The 16862-nt window shown below is 43.3% G+C and overlaps 1 protein-coding gene across 2 annotated transcripts in view; it reads right to left on the reverse strand.

Moving 5' to 3' along the window:
* Positions 1–1406: 1406 nt before the first annotated feature.
* TCTN1 (tectonic family member 1) overlaps positions 1407–16862 on the reverse strand; it is a 78961-nt gene continuing 63505 nt past the window's right edge. For both annotated transcript variants that reach the window (XM_085879279.1, XM_085879280.1), the window contains 3 exons: positions 2505–2661; positions 2071–2211; positions 1407–1716 (listed from right to left, as the gene is read on the reverse strand). In XM_085879279.1, the coding sequence (XP_085735405.1) occupies positions 1480–1716; positions 2071–2211; positions 2505–2661 (535 nt within the window). In that variant the 3' untranslated portion in view covers positions 1407–1479. The remainder of the gene's footprint in view (positions 1717–2070; positions 2212–2504; positions 2662–16862) is intronic.

A 16862-nucleotide genomic window follows, 5' to 3' on the forward strand; every position in this document is an offset into this window, starting at 1 on the left:
CTTCTTAATGATAAAGTTGTTGTTTTCACTTTCCTCACTCATTAATTATTATTGAATACCTGTTCATCATAGCTCCGAATTGCTGGGTATGTTGCAATGCTTATAAACATCCAGAGATGTCAGCGTTCAGGGCTCGACATTTTGTGTGCCAAACTTGCCCTTTCTTTAATCGCGTGCCAAACTAGCCATTTCTTTACAACCATTTCGTTGGAGTGCTTGCTTGAGCACTTAAGCCACTTGATGAGCGCTCTCCAAGCTGTTTAGTTGTTCGTTTCGGGAAGGTACCCATGCTCTCAAGGGAACATCGATTAAACAGACACACGTTTCCGCCTGTGTTGGGCCCTGCGGTGCCGTACAGTTGGTGTCTCGCGAGGTGCAATTATATTTTATAACGGAAGTATGCATGTGTGCATTTGCAAGTTGCTGTTGCCTGCTATCTCTACATGTGGGTTGGGTTTCAGGAGGTGAAACAGAGACCAGCCAGGTGTGTGTGTGCGTGTGCGTGTGTGTACCTATGAGGTTTCAGAATGTGTAATGGAGTCCTCCCAGGGTGGGCTCAAAGTATCCACCTTCATTTCGGGAAAGGATCACGATCCACGGACCAAGGTGAAGTGTTTTTGTATATGCGGGTTTCAGAAGGTGGAATGGATCCCTCTCAGGTCTCGGAAGTATCCACTATTGTGTGTGTGTGTGTGTGTGTGTGTGTGTGTGTGTGTGTGTGTGTGTGTGTGTGTGTGTGTGTGTGTGTGTGTGTGTGTGTGTGTGTGTGTGTGTGTGTGTGTGTGTGTGTGTGTTGTTGATTGGTATCTCCATATATGGGTTTCAGAATGTTGAATGGAGTCCTCCCAGGGCGGGATCAAAGTATCTACCTTCATTATGGTAAGGGGTTACGATCCACGGACCAAGCTGTGATGTTTTCTGTTTTCAAAGTTTTGTGCTGAGGGCTCTCTTAAGGATTGTTACTGAGCCCCGGATGGCTTTCAACCGCAGTTCCTTTGTAATAATATTCCCAGGGATGGTTTTTAATATCTCTGTGAGGTTTTGTCATCACTGGTACAACTTTGGCATTCTTCACCTTCCACGATCTTTTCACATCATGCTTGAGATCTTGGCATTTGGTCATTTTCTTGATTTCTGCATCGTTAGTCCAAAATCACCAATATTAACGTGAGCAGTTCTTCAATGTTTTTAGTGATTGCTTTTGATTTGATTTTTTTCAGTGATTACCATAATGGAACTGTGTGTGTGTGTGTGTGTGTGTGTGTGTGTGTGTGTGTGTGTGTGTGTGTGTGTGTGTGTGTGTGTGTGTGTGTGTGTGTGTGTGAGTGATCACGGAACCCACCATCAGGCAGAGCACTGTTGTGATGGCATCAAGGAAACAAGTTTTTTCCCAACACTTTTACAAATCGGTTTATATAATAAACTTTATTTAAATAAAATATAAAAAAACCAAAGTTGATCCGAAGTACAGCCACACATTTACAACAAGCAAAAGGACAAAAGGCCGGTCACCATTGTGAGGAAGAATGAAGTTCTAGTTCCAGCGAGTTGGACCTCCCATGTGGCTGCACAGTTTGAGTACCCGGAAAATGGCAGAAAGAAGTCAAGAGGAGCCTTGTCTTCAATGGCTGGTATGGAGCGGGCAAGAGGAGGAGGCTGAGATGTGTCGGTGAAAGAGATAGCAGTTGTAAGTGACAGCGACAGGAATGGATGGCACTGGTGGTTGGAGAGAGTGGTGTCAGCCATTTTGTTTAAACATGCAACCTGAAGGGCCATCATGGTCCTGAGATGTGGTTGTTTTTTGCTTTGGAAACAATGTGTAGCCTCAGTACGGAGTGCATTCTGGTTTGTTAAAAGTTAATAGCAGGATTCATCCCAGAAATGCACTGGCATAAAAATTTCATTCATGTGTTAATTTAAGAACAACACATGAATGACAGTAACATCTTAGGAAAGACACTTTTGCTAAAATGATGAAAGGAATTTTTTTTAACTACTTAGCGATTCTTAACCTTAAATGGGTCTGGTTGACTGGTTTTTATTTGTTGTTTTTTTGTTTTTTTTACTTACCGAGATGTTTACAGGAGGAGAGAAGGCGTAATGTGCTGTCACTAAGTGAGCCTGGGGATTGTACACTGTGCCTGTATATGCCCAGAATACTTGCACTTGCACACCCAGCACCAGGCTACAGGCGTCCTCACACGTTCCTGTCTGCAGGTGGGGAGTGGATATAATCACACTAATCACTAATCGCAACACTAGAGACATCCCTTATGATAGAAATACTTATGGCAAATGTAACCAATTCTAAAAGAAATAATACAAGTTTGCAAGAACAACCCAGGAAAAATGCTACAATTAGAACTATAGTATACGAGAGTTGTACTCTTAAGTACTATAGTTGGTAATAGGTCCCACTGCAGTCGTCTGCACAGAATTACTACAGGAAAGGAATGCCTGGGGAATCCCGCACCCCACCCCCATCGTCAGAAATGAAGTCTTACAGCATTGGGAAGGGAATCTGCACCAAAAATTGTCAACCATTGGTCAGGATCTGTGGGGTGAGAATTCCCAAACTTCCCGAGCAGTGATGGGATCTCGTGGCCCAGTAGCTGTGAAGTGATGACTCGTTGAGCTTCACTGCATGTTTTTTCATGTACCCTGCCCACAGCACAATTGATAAAATAAGTTATGTACACAAAATCAAAGCTTGTGGAAGAGCTCGAACACAATGGGTAAGAATGCAACAGAAATGCAGGGCTGAGAGACAAAATAGATGGAGACGGAAAAAAACAAACATTGCAGGTAATAATGAAGGGTAGGAGAGATGCTGCATGGGGGTGGCCAAGATGGATACAGTAGCAAACTCTCAGGAAGGAAAAACTGGAAATTCAGGAGGAGGTGGGTTTGGAGATGGTGGGGTGGGGGGGGTGAGAGGTGAGGAGAGTGGACGTGGGAGGGGGTTTGACATGGGAGGGGGTTTAACGTGGTGAGAAAACATCATGGTTTTGAATGGGGGATGGTCTGATATGGTGGTGAACAGCTGTCTTTAAGACCTGGAGGAAGAATGAGATTGAAGGGGATGTGGAAGAAGGTTCCACAGGTCAGGTCAGGTCAGGTGTGGGAGCATGCGCCGGAATAGCACGTTGTTCCACAGGTGGGGAAAATAAGCTCAAATAAGCTAAGATCCTCGTCCTCTTAATGATGACGTCATAAAAACAAATATGACGTCATTGTGATGTATCAGGTTTGCGATAAATTATCTGTGCTAATGCCCGGCTTGATTCCCGCAAACAAAATTCAAACAGCTTGCCTCGATTCGGAGATAATGGTATAGGCGATTTCCATTAGCGGTGCTATTGTGACGTCAACTTTTTTTTTGAGGAAGACTTTCCAAAATCGGAGATGGTTACTGCCTGCGCGTGGGCTTTCTGCTTTTTCTAGCAAGTTTCACGAAGATCCGATAAACTCTGGGGTGTGAAACAAAAAATGTCAAAAAATAGGAATGACGTCATAAAAATTGATATGACGTCATAGTGATGTATCATATGTGTGGTAATTCATCTCTGCTAATGCCCTGTTCGATTCCCGCAAACAGAATTCAAAAAGCTTGCCCAGTTTGAGAATTTTTTTTGCGATTTCCATTAGCGGAGATATTTTGATATCATAACTTTTTTTCGAGGAGGAATTTTCAAAATCGGAGATGGTTACTGTCTGCGCAGGTTATTTTTACATATATATGCCAAGTTTCAGGAAGTTTGGATGAAAACTGTAGGCTGTGAAACAAAAAAGTCCCCAAGAAGAAGATGAAGAACAACAACGTAAGTAAGACTTAGAGATCCTCCACGAGGATCTAAAAACAGGAACGAACAAACAAAACAACGAGAGGGGGAGCACTCGGGAGAGTGCAAAACCTCCGCCGCCAATACTGCGAGGTCACTCAAGTGAACCTGATATCCTATTCATTCAATTTGACATCAACAGTGCTCACTGAGTTATGGTATGCAATTTTCCCTTTTACTTTTAACTTTTACATACTCAATTCATTTGTCATAACTAGATTCCTTGAGACAGAAATTGATTTTACGTGGGTATATCCACCTGAAGTTCCGAAATCAGCCGCAATTATAATTTTGGCATGTTTTCTTTGTTGGAAATCACTTCTAACATGTAGAAATGCAAAAAAAAAGAATTCGAAATTTTTTTTAAAAAAAAAGTTGCAAAAATTTTTTTTGGGGGGGCGGGGGGTGTTGGAAATCACTTTAAACATGTAGAGATGCAAAAAAAAAAAATTTCTCTAAATTTTTTTTTTTGGGGGGTTGGAAATCAAAACATGTAGAAATGCAAAAAAAAAAAATTTTTCTCTAAATTTTTTTGGGGGGGGGGGTTGGAAATCACTTAAAACGTAGAAATGCAAAAATATATATTTCATTTTTGGGGGGGTTGGAAATCACTTAAAACATGTAGAAATGCAAAAAAAAATTTTTTTCTTCTCTGACAATTTTTTTTGGGGGGGGGGACCAAGTCCAAAATTTAATGGCATGATCCTTGGACCATACCTAACCCCCCCCCCCACCAAGTTTCGTCGAAATCCATCGAGGAGTTTTTCCGTAATACTGTTCACAAACAAACAAACAGAAAGGGGTGAAAACAGTAACCTCCATCCATCTTTGAAGATGGTGGAGGTTAATAAACAGGAAGGGGTGAAAACAGTAACCTCCGATCTTCGATGGCAGAGGTTAATGAGTGTTGGTGAGCAGTGACACTGGATTTTGTGTTTCAACAAAAAGGGGTTGATGGGAGACAGCTTGCACCCTGTAGAAACCTGGGGGGTGGTGGTGGAGGGATGGAATGAAGCACGGAAAGGTCAAAGGGTCCAAGACCAGAAAGAAGGCAGTACAAAACTGAAACCACCGACATGTCTGCGATGTGAAAATGATGGACACATCGACTCAGTTTCATCGTGAGAGATTCAAAAAAATATTTTTTATTTTTGTATACCTTGTCAAGGCTCGTTTCAGAGCAAACACACAACGCACAGCAAGGGGGGTGGGCATGAGACAAGAGGGGCATGGGAAGTACAAAACAGTGGGGAACAGAGACATTCAGAGATCTGTGGAAGTAGTCCAAGAGTCTGGGCACTTTTATTTACCCGTCTGAGGCCATAAGGTTTGAGGATGTTTTCTAATTCAGAATTTTATGCAGATTCAGAAAATCCATTTCTTAATGGTCAAAGCCTCTGCGTTCTTTGCGAAAATAACGTTTTCTTTTTGTTATGAGTGGTGTTTTTGGTGAAAGTGAGAAAAAGCGTTTTTGGTCTACTTGATACAAAATTGCCAGACAACATGGCCATTTAGGGATCAAATCATAGGTAGTGACCTGAACAATACAAATATGTATAAACAACATCATTACATTGTGTTTAGGTGAATTCATAGGCAGTTTCAGCTCAAAATAATTGATAAAAATTCACTCGCTAGTATATATTTGTATTAAAATATCGACATGATAACTTTATCTTTCTCAGACTAGCTGTTATTATTCCAGTTACATAACAAGTGTCTGGTATAATTCGAAATATTTCAATGAAAATACATAAAGGAAAATGAATATTGACAACAATGTTTGAACACTACTTTTCTGGTTTTCAGGCAAGGCTGACAATTCAGTTGCATCACACAAATATGAGGATGAATTGTCATATTTATGATAAGTTTAAACATACTGATATTATTATTGAATTTCCAAGGTGAAATAGACAAGTGCATTTGAAAACCATTAAGTGTTAGCTTAAGAACCATAACCATTAATATATCTTCCCCAAAGTTTCTAGCTTAACCATCACCAAGCAAGTATGTATGGTACAATCAAGCATGATATATGTTTGTGCTTTTTTTTTGTTGAGATGTGTCACTAATTATTCAAAGTCATCTTCAGATTCATCTGAGGAAGAGTTGTATTCCACTTGGTCATAATCATCATTGATCAACTCTGCATCTAAGTCATCATCAATATGATTGCATACGTCTTCTGGTACTTGTCGGCCTTCAAACCACTTTAGGGCATAATTGCCATCCTCGAGTATCCATCCATTTTTTGTGGGTCCCAGCTGCAGGAGTGTGAGATTATTGCTGTTTTCCACACTGATACTACCAGATTGGTACGTTTCAACTTCTCAAGTAGTACAGATCTACAAGGAGGCAGGTTGCTAGGATCCGCTCCTTTGATTTTATACAAAGGTTGAAACCGGTTCTTTGGGGCAAAATATTGGTGAAATAGTGCATTCCTGGCTAAATTGACTGATGTCAGATGTGGTTTCCCATACATGCTACACAGAAAAGCTTCAAAGTCTGTCAATAAATCGAGTGGTATGACAGGAGATTCACCAAGTTTCTTGAATGCTGTCAATAACTTTTCATTTTTTTCCATCAAAGCCAGAGTGCACACTTTCCCTTTGCATAAGAAACTGGCTGTAAAGTCACAACCTGTGAAGGCATGCAATCCTGCAATGGCACCACACAACTGGGCCCACACTAGTAGCTAACTGAGATACATCAATGTATCTTCTGGTGTTGTTGGAGCTAATTCCAACATCAAGCCATAGATGAGCTGGTAAGAGGTGGCTATGTGTGAGCAAAATAACAAGGACATCAGTGTCCGAGGCTCTGATAATAATGTTGCCATCTTTGAGAGCATCACACATGTTTTATGTGCCAAATCGGCCTGGTATCTGCCTCCTAATGATTGCAAAACAGACCGGGGACCTCTTCCATCTGGACTTTGTCATCAGTTACTTCATACTTGTATGCTTTCTTACCCAGTCCTATAAAGAGTACATGGCCACGGAGTTGCCCTGTGTATGGTTTTGTTTGCCACTCTCTAAAGAGGAACTTCAAAAGTGCTGTCTTGAATTTAGGGGACTTGAGTGCAGATTGAAAATCTTTTGGACACTTCTGATCTGGTCCCAAAATACTGTATTCAGCCTGTCTGCTTTCAGACCCACGGATGCCATGCTCTATATCTTTAATTGATTGAGTTTTGTATGAATCACAAACAAAGTCTCTTCTCTTGGCAAATTCAACTAATCTTGTGAGGAGAACTTTAGCAATTCCACCAAATGTCACAGGCACATTCACAAGCGTGTGTATCAGAAACATGGCATCAACTGCATATGCATCTCGAGTAACTGGTTTATCACTTTGAACTCTTCTTGCTTGTGCATGTGTTTTGATTTATCAGTTTTGTTGATGAAACTGGTAAAATGTACGGAGTGAATTCTGGTTTGCATCGACTGCTTAGCACATATTATTGCATCATCTTTAGACGTATTTCTGTTGTTCAAAACATTACCCTCCTTGTTACTGGACTTTCCTCACACCAGATCAGTTCCAAAATGATGCAGTATCTTTTCAGATAATAACTGAACTTTATATGCTGCATCATCAAGTCCGAAGTCATCCAATATTGATTTGTAACGAGCATGAATGGAAGTTATGAGCTCAGCACGCTTGTCATCTATGACATGTTCTTTTATGTACTGGACAATCATCTCAAAGGCTTTTGTATGAATGTCCCTTGATTTTCCATAATCAGTCTTTTCACTTGATGAATCTACTGCCCTGTGGGCTTTGTTGACATATGCTTCACCACAAGAATGGTGATATTTGACTTCCTTTGCAACAAAGTCCACATGTCCGATCTTGGCAAGAAGATGTGTGTCCTGAAGTATAATCGCAGCATCTTTTATGGTCTGCTCAGCATCTTTTGTTTCACAACTGCCTATCAATTGAACTTGATGAATCACAGTTTTACATTTGTTGTTACAGAAGATACAAATGGCTTGAAACACCCCAGATGATGAGGCTTCCTGATGCTGTATATGTGATCTTCATAGTTTGTTTGGCAGATCTGTTAAAGGTGTGCTAATGGGATTAACTGTGTCTTCTGTAGTTTTAGGAATTCCTGTGAAATTTTTGTAACAGATTGTGTGATATCCTATACTGTCACTGTCATTATAGTCTGTGGGTAAACTTTCACATATTGATGAATATTTGGAGCTTGTACTGAGTTTGGATAGTCTGGAAGTTTTAGCAGCCATCAATTTATCCCAGGTTCTACTGTCAAATGGTTTGATTTCATCTTTGCTGCGATCTCCCGTGTGCAAAACACAAGAACGTGTTGTTGATGGTGATTTTTACCACGTCAGCTTCTGAAAAATACAACAAACACTCAAAGTAAATTTACAGCAAAAACTTCTTCATTGCTCTGGACATGCTTTAACCACCAAAGGTTCTATGTGCTCAGCAGAATTGGTGCACATCCAAGACATCATTATTGATACTAGTCGACTTATTTATACAAAGGTTTGGAGTATTTCATGATGAAAATATAGCACAGATTAATTTTCAAAAGACCTTTAATGCTAATGTTCTATTGACAAGGCTTCAACAATTCACTAGATATATAACGCCAACCCTAGTATGTAAGTAAGAATGTACACTTAATGATTTTTCCAAAATGACATCAAGAGATTGGATATTTTTCTCTAATTTTTGGCCATAAACAGCACTAATAACCATAAGGATCATCCCATATGCCATTATTTATATATAGTATCCTTCCCCAGGTCATTAGCTTTAATTTGATACCCTACATGCCTAGGTTGCCATGTGATATTGGATCATGAAAGCTGAAACTGATATTTTCTATTTTTGTAGAAAATGCAACCCGCAACAATAAGAAAATGGTCTTTTTCACATAGAACGCAGAGGCTTTGACCATTAAGAAATGGATTTTCAGAATGTACACAATTGTGATTTTGAAAACATCCTCAAACCTTTTGGCCTCAGACGGGTAAATAAAAGTGCCCAAGCTCCTGGTCTAAAGGGAGAGGGATGGGGCAGGGAACATTGGGAATACAAGATGGACATTACAGGGACTTTTAGGAAGGAAAGCAGGGAATTTGAAGGAGGTGGGTTTGGGGTGGACCAAGAGGGGGAGAAAAGATCATTGTTTTGGATGGGGGACAATAAGAGGTGGTGGTGAACAGCTGTTTTGAAGGTCTGGAGAGAAGAATGGGATTGAATGGAGTGAGGGAATTTATTCTAAAGGTGGGGAAAAAGAGGAATGAAAGAGTGAAGGTGAGCAGTGATTTGTGATTTTGGTAGTTTTTCCAGAAGGGGGTTGTTGGCGGACCTTGAGCGCCCTGCGGAAATGTGGTGGGGACAAATCGCAGAGAGAGCAGGGGGGGGGGAGGGCGAGACTGGAGAGGAGACTGTAGAAGACAAAGACCACCGACCTGCCTGCGGTGAGAGTGAGAGGTCCAAAGAATCAGACTCATTGTGGGAGATACCAATGATCTTTAAACCCTTGGTTTCAATGGCGTCATTCCATCAAGCTCAGCAAGATGTGAGGCAGGGGCACCAGCCCAGAGGGGAGAGGGGTAGACATCTCCCACAGACAGGGCCGGATATACCATGTGGGGGGCCATGGGCACAATGATTGTGGGGGGCCCCCAAATTTGGAGATTAATCAACAACTTAAATTATAACTGCTTTTTCATCAACAACTGAACTTGTATCTATAGATTTGGCAGATCCTGATCAGGAATGATTTGGCATATATGTTCACAAATTACAATTAAATATGACAAGATGGACGGATTGTTCTTGATATGGCTGGTGACTTATCTATGAGGTGATGACTTATCTCTGAGCTCATTCTAAAATCAAATCACAAAAATGCTGTTGCTGCAAGAGTAAGAGATAGAGATGGACTAATACAAGAAAATAACAAACGACGAACTTTGACTAAAAATCTTCTAACTTCTAAAAACCTCTGGGCAAGAGAAATCCGAAATGGTGATTAATAGCCGACTTCCAGCGACCGCAAACATACGGCAGTGTCATCCACATCAATGAAAATACACATGGTGCCTTAATCAATGGACAAGCTTCCTGCACGACTTCACGGCAGCGAACTCGGATATGATACTGTCAATCTGCATGGAATTGAGCACATCGGATTCGGTTGAAATGATGGTCAGATTGACCAGTCTCTGCTGCCCCATCGTGGAGCGAAATGGTTCTTGATAAGCTTGAGTTTCGAAAACGAGCACTCCCCGGAGCAGTTCGACACCATCAGTGAGAGGTAAATCTGAAGCAGCACTTCCACGTTTGGGAACATATCGGTGAGTTTTCGCTCGATGAGAAAACTGTACATCTCGAGTTCAGTACGACCCGAGTCTGGCTCTGACTCCTTCATCATGGCTTGGAACTGGATCATTTCTTCTGTGAGGTCAGGTGATAGATCTTCCTGATACCGCTCGACGAGCTTCGAGCATGGCTTTCGAATCTGCTCCACTTCGAGATGAACAAGAGCATGCAGGAATCCAAATCTGTCACTCATCTCGCTGTAAGCGTTCGTACGCTTTTCCAACTGCGACAGCAGTACGTCGATCACTGCAACGTATCCACTGATGCGAAAGGACTCCTTGGCGTCTAGTTCTACTTCTGGAGTGTCCGTAGTCCAAGGGAGCGAGGCGGACATTAAGCTTTCGTCTATGCGATCCGCGAGTGAATTCCTCCTTACCTGAGTGCTCCACTCCATCAACAACGAATGTATCAAACGGATCATGTAATGACTGTACGAAGCTCGCCAGTGACTTGAAGAGCTGCACGGCTGTGTTGAGATCGGTCGCTTGCAACTGAAGGGTTTTACACGTACGATCAAATCTACCAAGGACTGTAGACCAGAAACCAGCATAGAACCCTATCTCGAGCGTGCACATAGTTTGGTGAAGTGTCTCGGCGGTGTTTCTTGTTTCACTATTCAGTTGTTCATCGTTTGCGACTTCATCGAGGACATCCATGATTTCTCTGGAACCATCTACAAGAGTTCGGGTTGCATCAGAATGAGCCGACCAGCGAGTGTCACTGAGGCGCTTTTGTACGTGCAGACCTTTGGCTTTCAGGACATCAAATAATCTGGCGTAGCGCGACGTGGAAGTTGTAAAAAAATACATACACTTGTTCAAAGAATGCTGCTGCAGGTCTACAGCATCCCACAGCCGACTGACCGACTAAGTTCAGTGAGTGCGTCACGCATGGCACAAATATTGCGAGAGGGTTCTCTTGTCTGATCATTCCCTGCATCCCATTGTATCGGCCACTCATATTGGATGCGTTATTGTAAGATTGTCCTCAGCAGTTAGCGATGTCCAATCCAGTGGCTTACAAAAAATTCAGTAATGCCATCGCTTGCTGGAGTCCAGTGTGTCCTGTGTTGCTCAGAAAGGTCATGAAACACTCCACTGGAGCCTCGTTCTCGATGTATTGTAGAATAACTGTGAGCTGGTCGATGTGGCTTATGTGAGGAGTAGAATCGACTGACACAGAGAAGTATTTTGCCTCTCACACGAGCGACGATGTTATCCAGAACAGATTTTCCGATGATGGAGACCAACTCTTCACATGTCGTAGATGATAATTAGTTGGTGTGGCCACTACCTTGGGTTGGCATATTTCTGAATGTGCTGCGACAAAAATGGATCGTATTCCGCAAGTAATTCCATTCAACCAAGTTAGTTACCGATATCACGATTGTGGTGATATCGGTATCAGCGAGAAACGATATCACGCTCGCACTTCGTTTCAGCACCTCCCTCCAATAGGACGCAATCTCACCTGTTTGACGAGTTCAGTGTCCACACAACCTGCGGATGTTTCTCTGTCTGACAAGCGGATGATATTCACACAATGTACATGTGAACGCTCATGTACCTCGATAGAACGACTGGCATGCTTCCAGTCATTGAATCCTTCCCTGCCCAGGGCAGTAGCGCCTCCAAAGAGCTTGCAAGCGATGCAGTACAGTTTTCCGGTTGATATGGAGAAGCAAAGCCAGGACCTTTTCACGGCCTCTCCGTTTTGTAGTCTACGGTAAAAAAGATTCTTGGAGCAGCAGCGTTTCCTACCTTCAACGAACTGTATGGATGAATCAAAGGGACCAGTCAAATTCTGCAGGGGCTCTAAATCTCGTGATGCCCAGTAGTCTATCATCTCTAACGACGGTCGCTCAGGAGGCTAACATCCAATGCAATTGGCAAAGCCAGATCCACGATCAGTCAATATATCTTGCGCTTCTTCATCTGATGCATGTTCTTCATCGGTGGAACCTTCCGAGATGTTGGGCGAATCTTGACGCGGGGATTGCGTTGCCAAATCCGCTTGTTCTGTCTCTGTTGGTGTTCCAGCCTCTGTCATGGACGAATCCCCTATTTGTGCAGGAGTGAAAAACACTGAGATTTTCTCGGTCTTGTCGACGACAGCCTTGTGTCTTTCATCTTTTTCCTTGGAACGTTTCCGCTTTTGCGTACCACTGTCATATTTCCGTGTAACCTTGGATTTGTGCCTGTCGTCACCGAAGCCGCCCGTTGTGGTTTCTGCAGCTGGTAGGTATCGAGTAACCGAGATAATCAGAGTGCACGTGGGACGTACCAAAATCACGAACAACAAGTACGTTTCACACACCTGGAACATAGGAAGTCACACCGTGTTACTGTGCTGTGCGCGCCAGTAAGCAGGGTACTGACAGCGTTCCCTGCCAGCTGCAGTTTCAGTGTGTACAATACTACCCCTGCCGGCCGTGTGCTGTGCTGGCCTGGCCTAGTTTTACCACGTCGACTTTCACCTTTTCACCTCTCCTCTGGCTGGACCTCTGTATTCCGTCTGTGCTTGCTGGGCTCTGGCGGGCAGTGCCGTAGTTAGTTGGTCACGCTCAACCATCCGAAGCATCGATGATCGATCCAAAAAAAGATCCGAATGCGGGCCCCCAATGCCCGAGGGTTTCCCCAGGAATTTTTGACCACGTTGGATCCATTCTGTGGACCGCGGAAGAAACGGATTGAAAAAGTCAAACCTTGAAAAGGACCCTCACAATGCCGGACAATTTTGAAAAGATATCCTTACAAAGAGTTTACAATCTTCATTCACCGACAATAAAACTTTAGAAGCACATTTTCAAGGGATTTTCAAAATGTCATCAAAATTGTGGGGGGCCCCTAAATGTGGGGGGTCCCAGGGCCATGGCCCCACCTGGCCACCCCTAAATCTGGTCGTGCCCACAGGCAGTTATTTCAAAAGTATATGTCTTAGTTAGTCCCTTCCATATGTCTAGTAGTTAAAAGGGGAAAGATGCATTGTATGAGACTCTTGTAGTTGGGTCTTCTCAGTCTCTTTAACCTTTTCTTTAACTTTTGACATTTTCCTTTTTTATTACATGAAACATGCAAGCAAGCATGCATGCCAAGCAATAAGAATGAGCAACACGCTCTGAGTGTCTCCAGCATGTTCATGCTGCGAACGCTTCCTGCCGATAATGCACCAGTACATCGTTCCTTTGGAGTTTGCGCGCCCATTCTCCATTCAAATTTGCGTGACAATTCCCAACCACTACCTTACCTCAGATTTTATTCTGCTCACCAAACCTTACCACATTCACCACAACCGCTTCATACAACTGGTAAAAATACCCCCCGCAACAACTCATGCCAACACACGATTTTTATTCACCAATTTCACTACGAAAGCCATGTAGCAATCACCCCTCTCCATGGATGCTACGTGTGGCAATCATCACTTGCTACAAAAGTCACATTGTCACCATCTCTCACTACGAATATCACAACAAGAGCTCCCGACTCTACAACTGCCCCATTGTCGCCAAATCCGCACCGAAGCATCAAGGGACCCGGAGGCGATGCAGATTGAGCTATTTCAAGGCATAATGCGAGGCGTGAATGTGTGCTGCAGCTCGTAAAGGGACCGACGAGCAGCGTGGGGATTTCTCTACAATTCCATGTTGGAATGAAGTTCAGGGCCGGAAGTACTTGGCAGGTCTGCTCAGATGCATCTGACTCGGTAGGTAATCTGGTTAGCACAAGTACGTACCGAGGGAACGTTCCCCAGTAAGGAGGTAACGTGACTTTGGTAAACGATTGTTAGACGGTCGAGTACCCTAAGTCATGTGGTCGAGTTATTGGCGTTTGCGGTCGATTACCTGCCTGCCGCATCACGAAGTTATTCGTGTGTGACGGCCCCTGCCACGCAAATATATTGTTACGGATCTGGGGGTGGGGTGGGGGGTTCTGGACGAGTGTGTCAATCGCTGTCCAGTTTGGGTTTTCACACCCGACTCTCGAGGGGCAAAATGTTACAGATTCAGTGCCACCCTAACCACCGCCGTATCCGGGGTTATAACGCCGGCTGGTGTGGCACAATTCTCGGCTTACGCGTCTCGAATCACGATACCAAAGTACACCTGTTCCTTGCCAGCTGGGGGAATAGACCCCAGTTCCAGACTGGTTTTGTCAGAGACCGAGCGGAGTCTACCATTTTGGTTTTTATATCCAAATCAAGCTCACAGTTTCACCACCTTTTCCCGGCGCATGCTCGCCTCGAAAAAAAAAAAAACACTGGCTCCTCCCTTCAGTTTCACTTCCTTCTCTAGGCCACTCCCCCTCAGAACGTTGGGTGGGGACTATTGTCTGGAGAGGAAGGAAGAAGAAGAACCTCTCGGTCCACCACCAATGTACGAACAATGAACTGGTTCTTTCATCTCCCGACACACATGTTGTGTCCATTTACTGAACAACCTGGCTAAACATGCATTTAATGGGGGATCTGGGCTAATCCTATATTTAGTAACACACTTATACTTTACTTACTATATTTATATTTACTATATTTAGTAAGTAACCTTACTATATTTAGTAAGGGCCATTTCTGCAACACTACATATATATATATATATATATATATATATATATATATATATATATATATATATATATATATATATATATATATATATATATATAATATGGATTCAGCGGTGGCAGGACTCTCATCTGACTCTTGACCCCAGTGTTAAGGATTCGGACGAGTGATGGGGCTCGCACCCGACTCTCAACAGCCAAATGTTGAATATTCGGCGTCACTTAACAGCACTGCCGTCTCCGGGGTTATAACGCCGGCTGGTTCAGCACAGGCCTCTGGTCACGCGCCTCAAATCGCAATACCAACGCAGAGATGCCAACCTTTGGAAATCAGAATTAGGGAGGATTTGCAACCGACACCAAATAATGTGCGCGAAGCACACATCTCGAGCGCAGAGCGCTCGACCCTTGCGGTGGGGTCCAGGGCCCGCCTTTGGGCCCTGGAAGCTCTGGGGTTCTAGACGCTCTCTAGTGCCCTCTGAGCCCTATTTTGGAGCATTTAACATGTTAAGAATTCCCACTTTTTGAACAAAAAAAAGGGGAAAATTTTGCACTTTTTAATGTTACATGTATGTTAATATTAGTAAGTTAGGGGACAATCAAAGATTAACAAAAAGCACAAAAGAAGCAATATTTTTCTTACCTTACTGGCTGGTACTACTGCTGATTGCTTTTTCCATGGCAGCTTTGCTGAGTGACAGCTGTGTGGCTCTTTTAGCCCTTCTGATTATGTCTTTGCTGTATTCTCTCTGGTAGCAAGGGGTGCTATGAGCTAGTTTTTCAATTAAGAGAGCTTCCAGGGTTTTGACACTCAAATTGGGACGAAATTCAGTATGATTCTTCCGTACAAGACTGAGTGCCCGCTCACATGATGCGTTCGAATGAGGAATGACCAAGATTCCCTTCATCACTTTGCTCAAATTGGGATACTTCTTGGCACCAGTGCAGGGATCTGTGGGCTGTGAAATCCGATGCCACTGCTCATCCACTCTCACTGTCTCAGTAGCGATTGTAGCTATGGAGGCGTCTGCCTGGTAGTGAGCGAATTCACTCTCAAGACTGTCTATGTCACTATCACCGCCACTGAACAGACAGGGGAATTTCTTGATGAAAAACTCCACACAGTCAAACCCCACTTCTTGGTGTAGCTTAACATCCAGCACCTGAGCATGCTTGGCTAATTCATCATCTAGCGGCCAGGTTTGGAAGATGTAATTGCAGGCTTTCACATAATATGAGCGAACTGCACTGAAGAAACCTTGGATGTCTGACTCACTCAGAGTGAAGGTGGATTTCTTGAGACTCCTTTGTTCCCTTATATACAGTTTGGCATCGTTCCCAATCATGAGGTCCTCATCATTCTTCTGATGATTTCTGTCAGAGAAGGGTACATTTACCAGAGCAACCGATGACACCGATGGTTTCAAAAACCGTACGAAGATATCTTTCAGAAGACCATTCAATTCTCCGTGCAGGAGATGAATACAGGGTTTGTCTCTTTGGAGCAGAAGATTCCCCTTCTCAAAAAGCTTGTTAGCATATCGAAGGAAGAAACAATAGAGTTTTGTTTGTGGAGACAAGAACATCCTGTTGACACGTTTTTCTCTAGATTCCTGCATAGTGTTTGAGGAAGATGCGCTTTTAGTTGTAGAACTCGTAGTACACTTATCCGCAGGGTGATCACACTTGCGTTTACTGCCAGCAGAAGAGGTCAGACTCGTAGTACCAGATCCAATTTTACGTTTGAGGAGAGAGCTTGAGGTAGGTGCAGCCAAGGAAGAAGACCTCTGATTCGAAGGTTTTGCTGAGCTTCTATCAAGTGATTTGGCAAAAGCAGAACTTAACTTGGGTCCTTCTTTGCCTGTAGATGGGACTATCACAGTCTTTCTCGACTCTGAAGGGATCTGCTTTGTAGATGAACGTGATGAAGGGCCGGTGATGCTACCTGCTCTCAGCATTGGTTTTGATGCTGTCCCTGCTGTCTTCTTCGCAGCAGATACTGCAGTGGTAGTGGTGAATGCTGCTCCCCTAGTGCTTGATCCTGCAGTGCCAGTACTGGCAGTAGATACAGTGCCGTCCTTCTTGC

Source organism: Eptatretus burgeri, chromosome 4, assembly GCF_056783735.1.
Source record: "Eptatretus burgeri isolate ZD-2024b chromosome 4, Ebu_testis_v1, whole genome shotgun sequence".
NCBI classification, from domain to species: Eukaryota; Metazoa; Chordata; class Myxini; order Myxiniformes; family Myxinidae; genus Eptatretus; species Eptatretus burgeri.